The 16,246-nt window shown below is 44.2% G+C and overlaps 1 protein-coding gene across 2 annotated transcripts in view; it reads left to right on the plus strand.

Moving 5' to 3' along the window:
- erfl3 (Ets2 repressor factor like 3) overlaps positions 1 to 16,246 on the plus strand; it is a 42,879-nt gene that overhangs the window by 22,691 nt on the left and 3,942 nt on the right. For both annotated transcript variants that reach the window (XM_034553768.1, XM_034553766.1), the window contains 2 exons: positions 7,217 to 7,451; positions 16,099 to 16,214. In XM_034553768.1, the coding sequence (XP_034409659.1) occupies positions 7,217 to 7,451; positions 16,099 to 16,214 (351 nt within the window). The remainder of the gene's footprint in view (positions 1 to 7,216; positions 7,452 to 16,098; positions 16,215 to 16,246) is intronic.

The following is a 16,246-nucleotide window of genomic DNA, read 5'->3' on the forward strand; positions in this document are numbered from 1 at the left end:
CCTATAGAAAATGTAGACTGTGGTTGACCTCTAAGAATAGTTGAGCGGCCTGCTAGACTTACATATTTTTCTGTGTGATGTTTGTTTAACCCCCCCCCCCCCCCCCCTCCCTCCCCCCTCCTTCCCCAGGTACTCAGGTTAGGCAGGGGTTATGAATGCTCTTGGCTCCTACAAGAATAATTCCTCTCAGGGAATTTAGTCTCCGTCTGGGTTATTAACGACTCGCATTTCTCTTAGAGATTTTTCCAAACCAGTAAAATCTACTCTGCATGTTACAATAAAACTGTCATCACAAGCTTGTATAATCAACCAAAACACTTGCTACTCATTTATCATCATCTAACTTGAGTTCTGCAGACTTTATAGTAAACCACTGGGAAATTAAAATGGGAACGGTCAACCGTTTTGCTCTTCTGCATCTCTACTCGACATCTCCACTGGTGTCTGCTGTAAACGTCTGATTCTTCTGGAGTTGCACCAAATCGATATTTATTTCAAATAGAACATCTTTTCAGTTAAGTAATTCAATGCCCTAATTAACCAAAGACTGAAACAATAAGTGAATGCAAAGAAAATTCTAACGGATATTTTTGTCCGTTGACGATTAATTGTATATGTAGTTTTTATTAGAAACAAAAATGCCATTGTTTTCCTGCTTCCAGTTCATCAAATTTCCAAATGTACATGTTTTGTTTTTTTGGGGTCAAACAAAACAATCAATTTGAAGGAATCATCTTTAGTTCTCAGGCAATAGTGATGAACATTTTTTCACTCTTTATTTTAAATGGTGTAGGCCAGACAATAAATAGGTTAATTGAGAAGATAATTAATATTAACCATTGTTAGTTGCAGCTCACCTATTCCTCTCTTGTACAAGTATTAGACACAGGTTTTCTCCTTTTTTGTTTATAATCATCTCAAAGTACAACACGTTACGATATTTTCTCCCAGGAGTTCATATTTGAAGAAGTAGTATTTTTAAGAAATACATTTGCAGTGAAAAGTTCCCACCCAAATGATTCACTTTTCCCATCCATGCGTTTCCTAACTTTTCTGCCACTCTCCTGTGTGCCTGTCTTTCTCCGTCTATGTCTCACTCTCTCGTCTTCCTTGAGTATTGGCCTAATGAATTTTTAATGGTCTTGGTGGGAAGAGTCCAGACACTTTGGGATTCAGGCGTACGGGCTCTGATTACCCTCCTCCTCCTCCTGCGGAGCCCACCCTCCTCACTTCTCTCCCTCCTTTCACTCTTACTTTCTCTGTCGTCCCCCCACACGTCTTTTATTATCCCTCCATCCCTCCCCTCCACCTCCCGGTCTTGTGTTTCTGTCTTCTCTGTTCCTCAAGCTCGGTGCTTCGGGCAGTTTCACTTATCCAAGCAGCTGTGACAAAGACACGGCTGTGTATGCTTGTATGTGCATGAATGTGCTACAGGCAAATACTGAGTCTGTCTCTCAATTTTTAGCACTTTTACAGACTCTCGGAGCCGACGGTGACCTCACCCACACACACACACACACACACACACACACAAACGGCACTTGCAGTGGTCGTTTCCCACATCCACGCTAAAGCTGAGTTGGGTTAAAGTAGTACGGTGCTAGCCAACTGCCGCTAATGGCTGTTCAGAGGCCCCGGCCCTGTATGAAAATCCTGAGTCGGCAACTCCGCTGTTAGTTTGGCACAGGCCTGTCAGTTGATTTGCTGCTGAGTAGGACTCTCTCCTCCTCATCTCTGTTCTCACTCCACTACTTTGTCTCTGCCTCCTTCCCGTCAGCTTCAAACTCCTTGTTGTATTCATCTCACAGTCCAAAACACAAATGTACTCGGTTGAAGGCTTTCTGTAAACCAGCACTGTTTCTCTCCTAAATGCATTGTGTGGAGACATTTCTCTAACACATTTACAAAGATTGCAGTGTTTACGTCCATTTTTCCGCGCTGATAGTCTTCTTCCTACTCTCCTTTCCTGGTGTGTTGCTACATCTTTTTGTGCATTACAGCGACCAACTGTTGTTGTTGAATATCAGAAATTGGCAGCAGGGACATGTATTGTGTTGCTATAAGTGGTCATAAACTCCTGGATACCATAAATCATCATATACAGTTGGATCTTCTTGCTTGTAAATAATTGCTAATTGCCTCATCAACTATTTGTTTCAGCTCTACAATGTTTCAAGTTGTGTTTATGGGGAGCAACGTGGGGTTCACTGTCTAGGTCAAGGTCACTCGAACACGCGAACAGAAAGCAGGGGATCAAACAGCCAACCATGTGGTTAAAGGACGACCCGCTCAACCCACAGCCGCCTCAAGGCATGTTGGTTCACGTTATGGATGATAGAAACTGCAGCGACGCATCCAATGAATTAGGAATTCCAAGAAATAGGACATGAACTGAAGTGTGAACTTCAACAGATACCGTTGAGGATTCGTCTAAGTTGCCCTTTACCCAGCCGTAACACAGCACCCGGTCTCTTCATCTTCTAAAGTCTTTTTCTCTTTCTTTTCTTCCTCTGCCACTCTTTTGCTTTCATCTCTCTCTCTCTCTCTCTCTCTCTCCCCCCCCCTCCCCTTTGCTCACGCGGTGTGTGAAAGAGTGGAGGTCATTGTTGGACTGGTGAGTGGCGCACATAGCTGGAATAGCAGCAGTGTTGGAAGTCTGCTAGGGGCCTGCCACCAAGATCACACAGAGGAAAAGAGGCATCCGCACTCCCAGAGGGGCGGAGGAGGGGTGTGGGGTAGAAGAGGAGGGGTTGGGGGGATAAGCAATCTGATCTGGATGACAACAGACTACCAGACGAGCTATGATCTCATCGTTCCCTTAACCTCCCCCCTCCTCCTTCCTTCCCTCCATCCCCCCCTGGCTCCTCTCCCACTCTTGCCATTGTCTCTCTTTCTCTCTCTTCCCACTTTTTGTTTCCCCGATCTCCCTCCCCCAGCTCTTTTTTTCCTCCAACTTTCTTTTTCTCTGATCTCCACTTGTCCTAGTGCTCACCCCATCTCATCTCTCCTTCTTCTCTTTCACTATGACCCCCCCTCGCTCCCTCCTCTTGCAATCGCTCCCTCCCCTTCATCCTCCTCCTTTTCGTCCCTTTTGCATCACTTTCTACCACCTGCCCCTCACTTGTCCCCCCCCCCCCCCCACCACACACACACACACACACACACACACACACACACACACACACACACACCTCTTGATGCACTTGCACTCTCTAGTGTCCCAGGCCAGAGATTAGGCGCACCCCTATCGTCAACCCTCCACACCATTCTCTACATTATTGATGCCTAGTGTGTGTGTGTGTGTGTGAGAGAGTGAGTCTTGCGCATGCATGCTGTAATGGCTATCTAGTGTCTCCCCCGGGAGGCGGGGGGGTGGGGGTGAGGGAGGAAAGGAGCCAAAGAGCCAAAGAGAGGGAGAGTCGAGGTCAGAGAGGTTAAGTGTGGCGGAGGGGGTTAGGATGTGCTCTGCAGGCTCTTCCCTGCTGCTCCTCTCTCTTCTTCATGACCTAACGTCATACAGAACGTACACGACACACAACACTCGCACATTCCAAAAATTCTCTATTGGGTGAAACACGACTGATGAAACTGATCAGAGTGTGTCTGATAGCTGAGCCAGTGCGAGTCAGGACAGCTCAGCCTGGGTTGGACTCTGGGTGGATAGAAGGACAAAGGCACCTGTTCTTGCTCTCAGCATTCCTCTAAACCTAATCCTGACTCTCTCTCTCTCTCTTACACACACACACACACACACACACACACACACACACACACACACACACACACACACTATTAGCAATGTGGTAGCTTTTATACACACTGTTGCTGATGACAGTGTCATTCCAGTCCTCCAAGTATTTACATGAGATCCATTTCAAGGACCTAAAGTGTGTGTGTGTGTGTGTGTGTGTGACCTCAGTGGTCCATGCCAAAGTCAAAAAGATCATTACAGACACACACACGCTCTCAAAGTCACTTTGCACAAACTCAATCTCTTAAAAGCTGGTGTTGTTTTCTTAATATTCATCTGTTTGTTTTTACATGCAGACAGTTTCACACCCAGTAAACACTCCCAGTACAAACAGACATCTATTGATGCCAGCTGAGCGGCTTCAGCGGAGCAATTTTTCCAGCTCGACAGCAGCGCCAAAGGTTTCGGTGGTTACGATATGGTCAGCACCGCACATTTATTCATCTGGCGTTTTAACCAGCCGCATCTCCACTTGCGATGACACAGTCGCCGTCGGCTTGCTTTGTCTGGAAGGAATGTGTTGTCCTCTGCCGTAGGAGTGTGTGTGTGGGTGGGTGGGTGGTTGGTTATGTGTTATGGTTGAAGGCTCAAACGGGCCAATATGTTTCCGATTGCCCCCGGTGTGTTCCTCTGTGATTGTAGCTCGCTCAGGGTTTGATCGTGCAACAAGTGTTTTTGCTTGAATGTTTAAAAATGAAAGGGGAGGAGGAGGGTGGGAAGTGAAAAGGGAAATACAATGACAGTGAGGGAGTGTTTCATTTGCATGCTAACTGCTTCCTACTTATGGGGGTCTGGAAAGTCTGAGAAATAACAAACACACGGACGGCGCAGTTTTTGCAACCCATGGTCATTTCACACTTCACACATTGTGATGTTTGTTATAAAGGAACAATAATCTGCAGCAAAGCTGTTTGTTGACTGCCTCATCGGCCACATACTATCTGCACGATATTCAGCACGGATAAAATCCCGTCTGGAATTTGGAGATGGAAACCGGGTAGGCACGTTGTCTGACTGCTATTCAAAAGTCTTGTAATTAAGTCACAAAATGATTCCTGTGTAGGTGGCACAACTGAGTGATTCATGGGCCTTGCAAATGCATCATTGTGACACCGATGGGGAGAAATTAGCCATTATAGCTTTAATTTCTGCCTACTTTTACCATAAAACTGGAAACCAAAGCGAGCCTGCTTCTGGTGGGTCTGTTCCATAGAAATAAAAATAGTAAAGTTATTAACTCGTGTTTATGTATGTACAGATTCATAAATGTCTTGTTAGATGTGCTATCAGCATTATTTAGTGTTACGCAACAGTGGCTAAATGGTCTGAACAGGCCAGTACAGCAGAGATTATCAGGGCTATCTATCTCTGCCTCAGGCTGTCATCCTGCAAATCCATTGACAAGCCTGCACATCTGTAATCTGTTGATTTGGGCCTGTTGTTGTCGTTGTTGTTTTTTTTCAATTTCCAGCTCAGCCAGTCTCATTTCCTCTGTTGCCTGTTCCACGTCTTTCCAAGTAATAATAATAATAATAATAATAATAATAATAATAATAGCGAGAGGGGAAAAACAATGCTCTTCAATTTTTTTTTAAATGTACAACTAATTTTGATGGCGACAGCGGGGGTTGTTCAATTAGAGGGGGTTGTATGTTGTAAGTGTGTTTTGAACAATCATCTTCCGTATCTGTGACTCAGTTGGACAAAATAGCAAAGCAACACTAATCCACTATTGTGTTTTATTACATCAGACATGCAACATTTTTATTCCGGGCAGTCGGTGTGATGTGGAGCTTAATATTTGTTGCACCAAACATAGAAAAACATCAGCTGGCATTAAATGTCCTGCTAAACGACACTTGGATGCTAATTCTCTGATAACTCCACCTCCTCACTTGTGCATTAATCCGTGCTCCTCACATGACTGTTGATGGAATAAAATCCAGTCCGGGCTGCTATATCTAGCTGAATATGATTCTGTAATAGTCTATTTTGCTCGGTCGTGTCACATTTCCTTTGACCACCCAGGCAACAGAATGTTAGTGGGAGACTTGCATAAACATTTTCAAACACGAGCACTGGCACAGAAACTCCTTTCTAGCTTGTGCATTTGGGCACACACATGCTCACGCTAACAGTCATATTACCCACGCCCACAGCCTCGTTCTGTGTCTTTTACTCTGCGTTTCCTTTTGAGCCCGTGGGGTGGAGGGAGATGGAGGGATAGACGGGACGGATGACTGGCCATGTTGTTTTCCTCCGGTCATAGGAAAGAATGACTGCATGAGAGGAAAGAGGTGGAGGAGAGTTGGAAAGGTTTTTTTTTTTTCATGTGCCTAACTGTTCCACGAAGCCCACTCTCACTACAACTTTCAGTGTAGCGTGTGTGTTTCCTGTGAAGCGCTACTGCGGTGATGACAATAGACGAATGCGGTTCAAACTGAACCCTGAGTTCACCTCCCCATTAAGACGTCGGACTTCTTTAATTTGCCCAGGTTGTGAAACACCTGAACATTAAAATCTCAACTGCATCACAGCCAACATCTGGAAAGGGGTGTGACAGCCCAGCTGACCAAATCATTATGTTATGGTCACATAAATACACAACACCTGTGCTGCATCATCGGCTATGTTGACATTGAACATGCATAAACGCAGAAAAGGTTAAACAGAAAGTTGCCTTCATCAGACAAGTTGTAGCATCTGGGCTTACTTTAGGCACACACACACAAGCCAAGGATGAGGCTTACGTGTATTTATTAGTTTGACAAGTTTAAAAAGTACAAGTGTTCACCCACACTTGTTCTTCTTCTGGGCATGGCTGGAAAGAGGAGTCTTGAACTAGCCTCAGAGTAGTACTTTTAAAGAGACGTCAATTTAATGACATGTGACTATTGAACAAGTATGAAATACTTATTTAATGGCAGCCCATAACTTTGACCTGTTAACCAGCAGTCCTTCCCAAACTGCCTGTTGCATTGATAACTCTATATTTTAGAAGTCAAACATCATCCGTCAAAATAAACAAATCCAGGTTCATCAATGTTCTCCTTACTTTACCCCCGACCCTCACTGGGCTGGCTTGTGTCATCATTTTGAAAAAGTACTGCAATTGTTTGGTTCTTTAAAAACTTCTTCGTGCCCTTTAGTCTTACTCTCCACTATTTAAAAAAAAAAAAATAGAAATAGCAAGAGAATCCTCCACAAAAGGGGCTGAAAGTCTGGAGAGTGAAAGGAAAAACGCAGGGAAGACCTGAAAGTTGTGAAGACGGCTACCTGAGCAGTTCTCAGTGGTCTCAATTTCTCCACAGAATAGAACATGTCGTGGTTTATTTGAGGTCTATATCGCTCAGTTGTTCAATATTAGATCCAGTGTTGTCAGCAAAAAATCTGTTTTCTTCTGGTTAACTTATAACGCGTGTTGTCCACAACATCATTCACAGTTATCTTATCTTTCTTTTACAGGGATCGCCTTCCCGGACTGGGCCTACAAGCCTGAGTCGAGCCCGGGGTCCAGGCAGATCCAGCTGTGGCACTTCATCCTGGAGCTGCTCAGGAAAGAAGAGTATCATGATGTCATCGCGTGGCAGGGGGACTATGGCGAGTTTGTTATCAAAGACCCAGATGAAGTGGCCCGGCTGTGGGGTGCCAGGAAGTGTAAACCCCAAATGAACTACGATAAGCTGAGCAGGGCACTGAGGTATGATGACAGAGAAACTCCTTGATTCTTTGTGTATGTGCAAGTGTGTATTCATTCATAGTTAATTGCTCCTGTTCCTGACCTTTGACTTCTCCTCTGTGGGGACCAGAAAATGCACCAGATGAGCTGAGGATTGTGATCAAGATGAACATTTGAACATGAACATTTACCACATGCTAATATTTAAAGAGCCAATGTGCTCCAGTTGACCGAGACTGTGTAATCAAATTACACAAATATGATATTAGCCAATGAGCTAATGTATATCCATAATGCACTTTGAATGGAGAAATGTAAATAAAGCAGGGGCAAAAGCAGGGGCCTTAGTGGACTGACTCTGGATGGCTCCTGGGATGTCTAATGTCATCCTTTTGGAGGGGAATGAGCCTGAAATAGTACTGTCTCTGGTTTCAACTAAGGGCCAGGGGATGAAATTGCACCTTTTCCAAATAATTCAAGGACAGCCAGTGCCTTCCCCATGCTTTTCTCAGCAGGGAAGATGAACTGTTGACCTCCACAAGGGATATTGTAGGGTGGTGGAAGAAAAACCTTAAATAACTTCTAAGCCTGGCTGTGAAGGAGACACACTTGAATACAGTGTTTTCTAATAATTCTAGGCCTTTTATTAGACGGTTAACAGTAGAGAGAGAGAGAGAGAGAGAGAGAGAGATGGACAAGCAGCAAATGTCGTGATACAGACATGCCCAACTTATGATCTGCTCCCCAACTCCAGTACTATCAGGGTGCCCTAACTTGTCTCTCTTTAGCAGAGGTCACTGAAGTAGTAAAACGTCTCTGCAGCAGCATGACGGAAGAGATGAATGAGATTTGTCTGGGGTGATGCAGCGGGAGCAATCTCTTTATTGGACTGTTATGGTGACGAAAGAGCTGAGCCTGAAAGCGATATATCACTCTGTCTACGTTCCGGCCTTCACCCGTGGTCATGAACTCCTGAAGTGACACTCTTTCCCAACGGCCATATGGTTTCCTTGTGTGGAGGCGATGTGGGCACATGTTGAGTGACTCGAGAGTACGTTTTACACATGTTGATAACTACGATTGGTGCAAATATTTATGATAAATCTCACACAGACACTAATAATAGTACACTATGCATTGGATTCCAGTTCTAGCACTGAATGGCTGGAAGCATTTCTTTCAGACACCCAATAGCTTAAATTCTCTGGCTTTGTTTCACCAGCCATTGCATCAGTCCTGCCTGCCAAGGCACTGATGGCACTTAACCAACTCTATAATACTCGTAAATACCATAAGAGTGACCCTGGCCGCATGCCTTCACACGCTATTGACTTGGACAAGTTTAGCTACTATGATGCTCCAAGTAGAGTTACAACACTGACCCATTTGGCTGGTCACACCTTTCGCTGTTATCCATGGACGCCGGCTTAGCCAAGACAGGGATTTAACATAGTTTTGGTTGTATAAGTATACATATCACATGAAAATATTAGATTTTATCGATGTGATTCACCCTCGCCGATGGACAATAACATTGTGGTACTTTGTATCCGAGGGTTGGTTGGATCTGCTTTGATGATCTTCGAATTGGGTTTGCTTGGTAAGCGGTAAATTGAATTGTACATGTCGATAAAGCAAATCGCCTCAGGACCAACACAATCGTTGGGCGTAGGCCAAGGGGAACCAAGATGGGTATAATCTGAGCTACTCAACAGAGGCTTCTGATTTTACTTCTGCTTTTGGCTTCACGAGGAGACAGTGGGTCACAATTGTGTTTGATTATAGAAAGAAGATCCATCTAATCAATGTTGTGATCCATACTTGAACACAATGACCTCTCGGCACATTAGAGTTCAGTAACACACATCCCTCGGGGACTCTTCCTCAGCTGATGCCAGTTGTGGTAAGAAGAGCATCTCATTCTCTGTGTTGTGTTGACCTGGTAAGATTAAGATAATGTCCGTTACAGATGGGATCCTAAAGAGACGGAGGGAATTAACATGGACTACTAATGTGTGCATGTGACAGACACACAAATGGACTTGGAGTCCAGATTTAGGATTCCTGAATGGATGAGGATACTTGTGATCAAGCTGTGTATTTATAGCATGTCCATCCTCTAGAGCCGTCACAGATTTGGAGCTTAGGCTGCAGGAAGTGCATATATATATATATATATATATATATATATATATATATATATATATATATATATATAGTATCTCTATATGCACTTGTATATTTCTATATGAACTTCCTGCAGCCTAAGCTCCACAGGCTTGGAGTGGTAGTGCCATTCAACAATATATCCCACACATGCACACGCCTACGTCAATGTAGTCACCTGATTTGACACCAGAGCTGTCGTTAGTCCTTCACCACAAGAGACACTGGAAATGTCTGGAAAAAAAAACAGTAATGTTCCCAGAAGAATAATGGCACTAAAGATTGATGAAGTTAAAAAGGAGGCACACAAACACACGTGTGAACGATAACGCTCCCCATGTGTAGCAAGGCCACCTTGTGCCCTTCATGTGGAACAAAAACCTGGAGTCTGCTAATAATGGAGACCACAGTCGGTATGTGGGAATTACACACACACACGCTCACTTACTTGAAAAGGCATGCCTGTTTTGAAGTGTTCTTTTTATCGCTTAGCCGTGGTAATTATTATTTGTACCTTCAATGATCTTATTCTTTCATGTCTGCACATGGTGGAAATTCCACGCGCGCGTGTGTGTGTGTTTTGTTTGCGTGTGTGTGTGTATGTGTGTGTGTGTGTGTGTTTGAGGGGACACAGCCTCAGTCCATGCGTCATCTCGGTCTGCCGCTCCCACGACCGCTGTGAAATTCCCACTCCTGTTGAGAGGATTACCCTCCCACTGTGTGTGTGTTTATTAGTAGTGTGCACGTTTATCTGCATGTGGACATGCTTGATGTTGAAAGAGGTTAGACTAATATATATATATAATTTTTTAATGAATGGGTTTGTTCTTCTTTCTCGTTCTATTGAATCAAATGCATAAAAACAGAAGCTTAAAGGTCTGTTGCTCTTGTCCAGAGTGTCAGCTCCTTTGTGAACGGAGCTCTTTTTACCTTTTGCTTGGATATTCGAGGGCTATCTGACTTGTCTGGCGCAAGTAATGAATGAAAGGAAGGTCACAATCTTTAACCATCGGCTGCATGTTTGGGTCGACAAAGTAAACTTACCCGCAAATAAAAAGGCCAAGCCTTCACCCCTCCCTGCACCATAAATTAGCTAGCTCTCATAAATAAGGCCTGTACACAAACGAGAGTAGGGGTCGTTAAGCCTGTTGCCAATCAGTCACTGCGGAGTGCTGGCTTAATGAGTGTAATCATGCTAAGAGGTCCCAGCTCCTAGAGACCTCCAGGCCCCCCCCCTGTCCTCTAGTCAGCAGCCCTCATTGGCTCCAACACAGTGGTCAGAGGTCAGAGGGACTGCCGCACACAGCTGGCAAAGATTAACAACACAGGACATGTGCACATACACAAATGCACCATTGTACACAGACTCTTGCCAATGCATGTTGGTGGTGTTTGCTTCGTGTGATTGGCCACCACAGCTGGAGAATTGCCACCACAGAAAAACACTCAAATAGAATGATGGTCCCACTTGTTTATGGTGATGCTGTAAATGTAAAATATGTTTACCATTCATTGAGTGCTAAAACTACTTGGGGACATGCATCTGATACCCAAAGTGAATTGGTGGTAATATGGTAGTGTATGGTGGTGTAAGGTACAGTCTTCCAAGGAAAACCCTGAAAGAAAGTAGGAATTTTAAACTCCTGCTCTGAAATTGGCTGTGATATAGATCTAGAAGTAACCCCGGTGCCCACATCTGCAAAACATCCTGCAGAAAATACTGCTGCATAGGCACACAGTGTTACTCACCTATCTGGCTGGGCCGGTTTATAGGTCAGAAGGCCTGGCTCTACACCAGCGCATTGTGTGGAAACACCCAGGGCCGGAGAGAAAGTGCCGAGGGAGCACCCAGGGACAGTACCACTGTATGACTTTGTGTTCAACGTATGCTTGCGTGCACTGTCTTTCCATTGTTACTTTCTGCAGCATGTATGTGTTCAGCGTACATGAACATTGTGTGTATGTCATTGTTCCTGACTGAATGAGCCCTTTATTTTCTATGAGGGCGGAATACATACACACGCACACGTGCACACACACACACACACACACACACACACACACACACACACACACACACACACACACACACACACACACACACACACACACACACACACACACACACACACACACACACACACACACACACACACAGACAGAGAGAGAGAGTGTGCTCGAGTACATATTTTTGCCACCCACAGAGCATGTGACCATCGTAATTTGACCCTGACCTGATCCCCCTCTTTACAGACATACATATACAATATGTGTGTATATATATATATATATATATATATATATATATGTATTCATGTATGTATATGTGTATATATGTATTCATGTATGTATATGTGTGTATATATATATATATATGTATTCATGTATGTATATATATGTATATGTTTATATATATATGTGTGTATATATATAAATAAATAAAAATAATGAATTGATGGATGCCTGGACAAATACATTTCCTTTTTTAAACGGGAAACACTGGTCAAACCTGGTGTCCTTACAAAGCGTTTGTGTGTGTGTGTGGAAAGATCTGGCTGGGATGTGTGTTTAATGGTCAATGCTGACGAAAGAGGCAGAAAATAAACACGGGGCTCATGGAGTATTGTAATCCCAACTTCCTGTCTACGTCAGCGCCTATTTACATCCCAACAATGGGCAAGGCACACACACACACACAAGATTCAATTCATTTTGAGTGTTGACGTGTGTGTGTGTGTGTGTGTGTGTGTGTGTGTGTGTGTGTGTGTGTGTGTGTGTGTGTGTGTGTGTGTGTGTGTGTGTGTGTGTGTGTGTGTGTGTGTGTGTGTGTGTGTGTGTGTGTGTGTGTGTGTGTGTGTGTGTGTGTGTGTGTGTGTGTGTGTGTGTGTGTGTGTGTGTGTGTGTGTGTGTGTGTGTGTGTGTGTGTGTGTGTGTGTGTGTGTGTGTGTGTGTGTGTGTGTGTGTGTGTGTGTGTGTGTGTGTGTGTGTGTGTGTGTGTGTGGAGTGATACCGGTATAGATTGTTAAGCTTAGACAGGTATCATATCATAGGGTAATATAAAAAGTTGGCCATTGAGAACCGGTTCAGTCCTGAACTGGATGTACAGATGGAACATATTTACTCCCCAAATTGTATTTTTCCATCTTTACCACAACCACACCTTAGTACTGACAGACAGATGTCTCCATCCAGGCTGTGTACGGTTCTGACATTTCCTGTTTTGGACCTCGAGTCTAATGGGGCAACACACACTAGTGGTCAAACAATGTGATCATAGCCAATAGAACCGATGGACGTAGCTATTTGTTGAATTTAAGTTGTAATAAACAGTTAATAATAACTTCTTTTGAGTAATAACATTTCCAATTCTTTACGACTGTGGTTGATTATGTTTACGGCTGCTGTGTTTGTTAAATGAGCAAATTGAAAGGTTGTGCGTGCGTGCGTCTCTTCTTTGATCATAACGTTTTAGACCATAGCCAGTCTGTGTAATCGCCGCTTTAATCCATGGCCTAAAATCACAGACGGTTACAACTGCGCTGATAGAAATCCTGCCCTCTGTTCCCCTGAAGGATTTTCGTAAATCCTTATTTGCATTGATTGGTCAACGTACTCTTTTGGTTCAACAGGGAGCGAGATAAAGGCATCTCCCGGAGGATGTGTTCTGTGGGTATGTGTGGGCACACGTGCACCCATGTGTTTGAGTACGTCTGAATAAGATGGCAGTTTTAGAGTCAAGATTGTGTGTGTGTGTGTGTGTGTGTGTGTGTGTGTGTGTGTGTGTGTGTGTGTGTGTGTGTGTGTGTGTGTGTGTGTGTGTGTGTGTGTGTGTGTGTGTGTGTGTGTGTGTGTGTGTGTGTGTGTGTGTGTGTGTGTGTGGCGGGCAGCTAAACACAGGCACTCAAAGAATCTCTTTCTTCTCTTTTGAAGTGAGTTCAAATGCTCTTCAAAGTCTGCTTGTATGACGGCGCAGGAGGTGGGGGCTTGAAGAAAGAAGGGGCGAACATGTGCTCTAAACACAGCATCAGTTGCCGCGGCTAGGATTACGCAAAGTTGTTGTCTGCTTCCCACTATGCATCTCGGCGTTCTTTGTATTAGCTGCACGTGTGTGCGTGTATGCGTGTGTGTGTGTGCAGCCAAGCGCACACACGATTGTTGTTGGCTACGTTCCCCACGATCCAACTGCCATGAGCCAAAGTTAGACGGATGTGTCAGCACAGTGATATTGTTGGCCTTTGGGGTGCGTCCAAAAATAATGCCAATTATGCTATAATTACAAACTACACACTAAAATTAATGCAGTCTAGTACAACAATGAATGCAACCGTCATTAAAGACGACATTTTGGAAACTGCAGTCTGTGGTTATAAATTACATGGAAAGAAATGGAAACGTTGACAATGTTTAACTGTATGCAAACGCGGGAGAAACTAAACTTTTCTCTAGCTTTGCCTAATACACTTTACCTGTTTTATATGTGATTGCACAGTGTGATGTGTGTTATTAAAGCTGAAGTACATCACATTTGGCTCCATTTGGCTCAAATGATGCTCTCTGTTACACAAGATTAAATTTGAGAAACTTTGGATTTTGGTTGTTTTCTACCCTTGCAATACGTATTATATTGGACCCATGTGTGGACCCCAGCACAGCTTGTTGACTTTTCTGTCATCAGCTAATTCGATCGCAGTCTCGTTTGGTTTTAATTCTGCTTGACTTCCTGCCTGTCTCGGCCCGTCTCCTCGCTCCCAACTGCTTCTCTCCCCTCCTTCGTGGCCCTTGTGAGTGTCTCCCCTAGAGCAGAAATTACATGCTGCTTTGTGCCTGGCGTAAACAATGTTTTCAACAGTGCAGGCCTGTCCTGTCTCTCCATGTCTCTCCCTCTCTCCCTCACCCGCTCCCATCGCCTCAGGGGACGAGTGCCGAGCGCAGGGAGAGAGTTGGAATAAAGGGGGGGGGGGAAGAGAGAGAGAGAGAGAGAGGTATCAGGATAAAGGGAGGAGGAGGAGGTTTGAAGTGAAAAAGAGCAACAGTCTGTTCCCAGAGCCAAATCGGCCCAACCAGTCTGTGTAATAAGCATAATAAGAGGGGGTGAAGGGTGACACCTCCCCAACACCAAACAGACGCACACACACACACACACACACACACTGTCGTCTGGATAACTACCATTCAGCATAATGATAGTCAATGGGCTCGCATTAACTCTGCATTACCTACATACCCTGAAGCCCCTATCTTTGTCAGCACACTTCACTTAACTTGTGCCAGCAGACACATGCTGGAGGAAGGGAAGCAGAGCCTGGCGCTATAAATGCAGGTAGGTATGCAGACATGATGAGCAATTGTGCAGTCTGGTTGAATCTTATGTTCAATAGCCAGGGGTAGTGTTGGAAAAGATGGGTGGTAGTCTTGGTTAGCCCGTCACACAAGCTTATTATCTCATGGACAAACACACCCTCTTTGTTCCTGTCGTGCTCTTTATCTCTTTCTCTTTCCCTCGCTCCGTCTCCTTCAGTGAGTGAGGGTTGGCAGAGACGGATGTAGAGGTTACATAAAGTGGATGTAGATCTGGGGAAGAAAGCAGAGAGATGTTACATAAAGAGCTGAAGCTGGACAAAGGTTAATACAAATGGAGCCTTGTACTGTCGGCAGAAGCCACGAAAGCGAGAAAGCTTGGGGGGGAAAAAACCCAGAGAGAATGGCCATTACATAAACAGATAAAGATGTGGAGAATTATTGGTGGCTTTGCTTTGCTGTTACATAAAGAGATGGGTCTGTCTTGCAATTTGAATCACAGAAACTGTCGTGGTAAGTGATACCGGTCTAACAAACATCTGAACATGAAACACTCTGAAAGACACCTTTCCTGGCTTTCTTTAAGACTGGTATAGATTACTGAAGATGCCGATCATACAAAATACAAACAAAGTAACATGAATCACACACACACACACACGCGTATCAAACATGAACACAGTTGCTGACACACCCTTGTGGCATTACAACCCATTTATGTTCCACATTTGGCATTAAGCATTGACCTCTGGTCTCTTAACTGTTTGTTTATCCCTCCACTCAACATCACTGGGCTCCTCATCTCAATCCCCCCCCCCCCCATCCCCTCTCCCCCTTCCTTCTCTTTACTGAGTCTGCTTTGTGCAAATGTCATACAACACTCTGTAATATCTATCATTAGAAGAGGGGGGGTGGGGGCACATGAAAGACTCATGCTTATTAAAGTGTGTGCTTGAGTGTGCAGGCGCATCTGTCATAGTCTCATGACTTCAGGAACATGATCATAATTTAAAATGAGGTGTGCATCTTAAATTGAATGTTTCACTGTTAACAGGCCGGTATTTCTGTTTCTTGGTGGTAGACATCAATGTCGTTGCATCAAATAATATTCAGTTATTTAACCCTGTGTCTCGCATTAGGCATGTGTGAGCACAGTGTCTTTTTGTTTTTTTCATTCATCATGTCTATTATTCTCCTTTTTTAGATACTACTACAACAAGAGGATCCTCCATAAGACCAAAGGCAAGAGGTTCACCTATAAGTTCAACTTCAATAAACTGGTGTTGGTCAACTACCCCTTTATCGACATGGGCTCCACCGGTAAGCTGTGTGTGTGTGTGTGTGTGTGTGTG

The sequence above is a fragment of the Cyclopterus lumpus genome, chromosome 16 (genome assembly GCF_009769545.1).
Source record: "Cyclopterus lumpus isolate fCycLum1 chromosome 16, fCycLum1.pri, whole genome shotgun sequence".
In the NCBI taxonomy this organism is placed as follows: domain Eukaryota; kingdom Metazoa; phylum Chordata; class Actinopteri; order Perciformes; family Cyclopteridae; genus Cyclopterus; species Cyclopterus lumpus.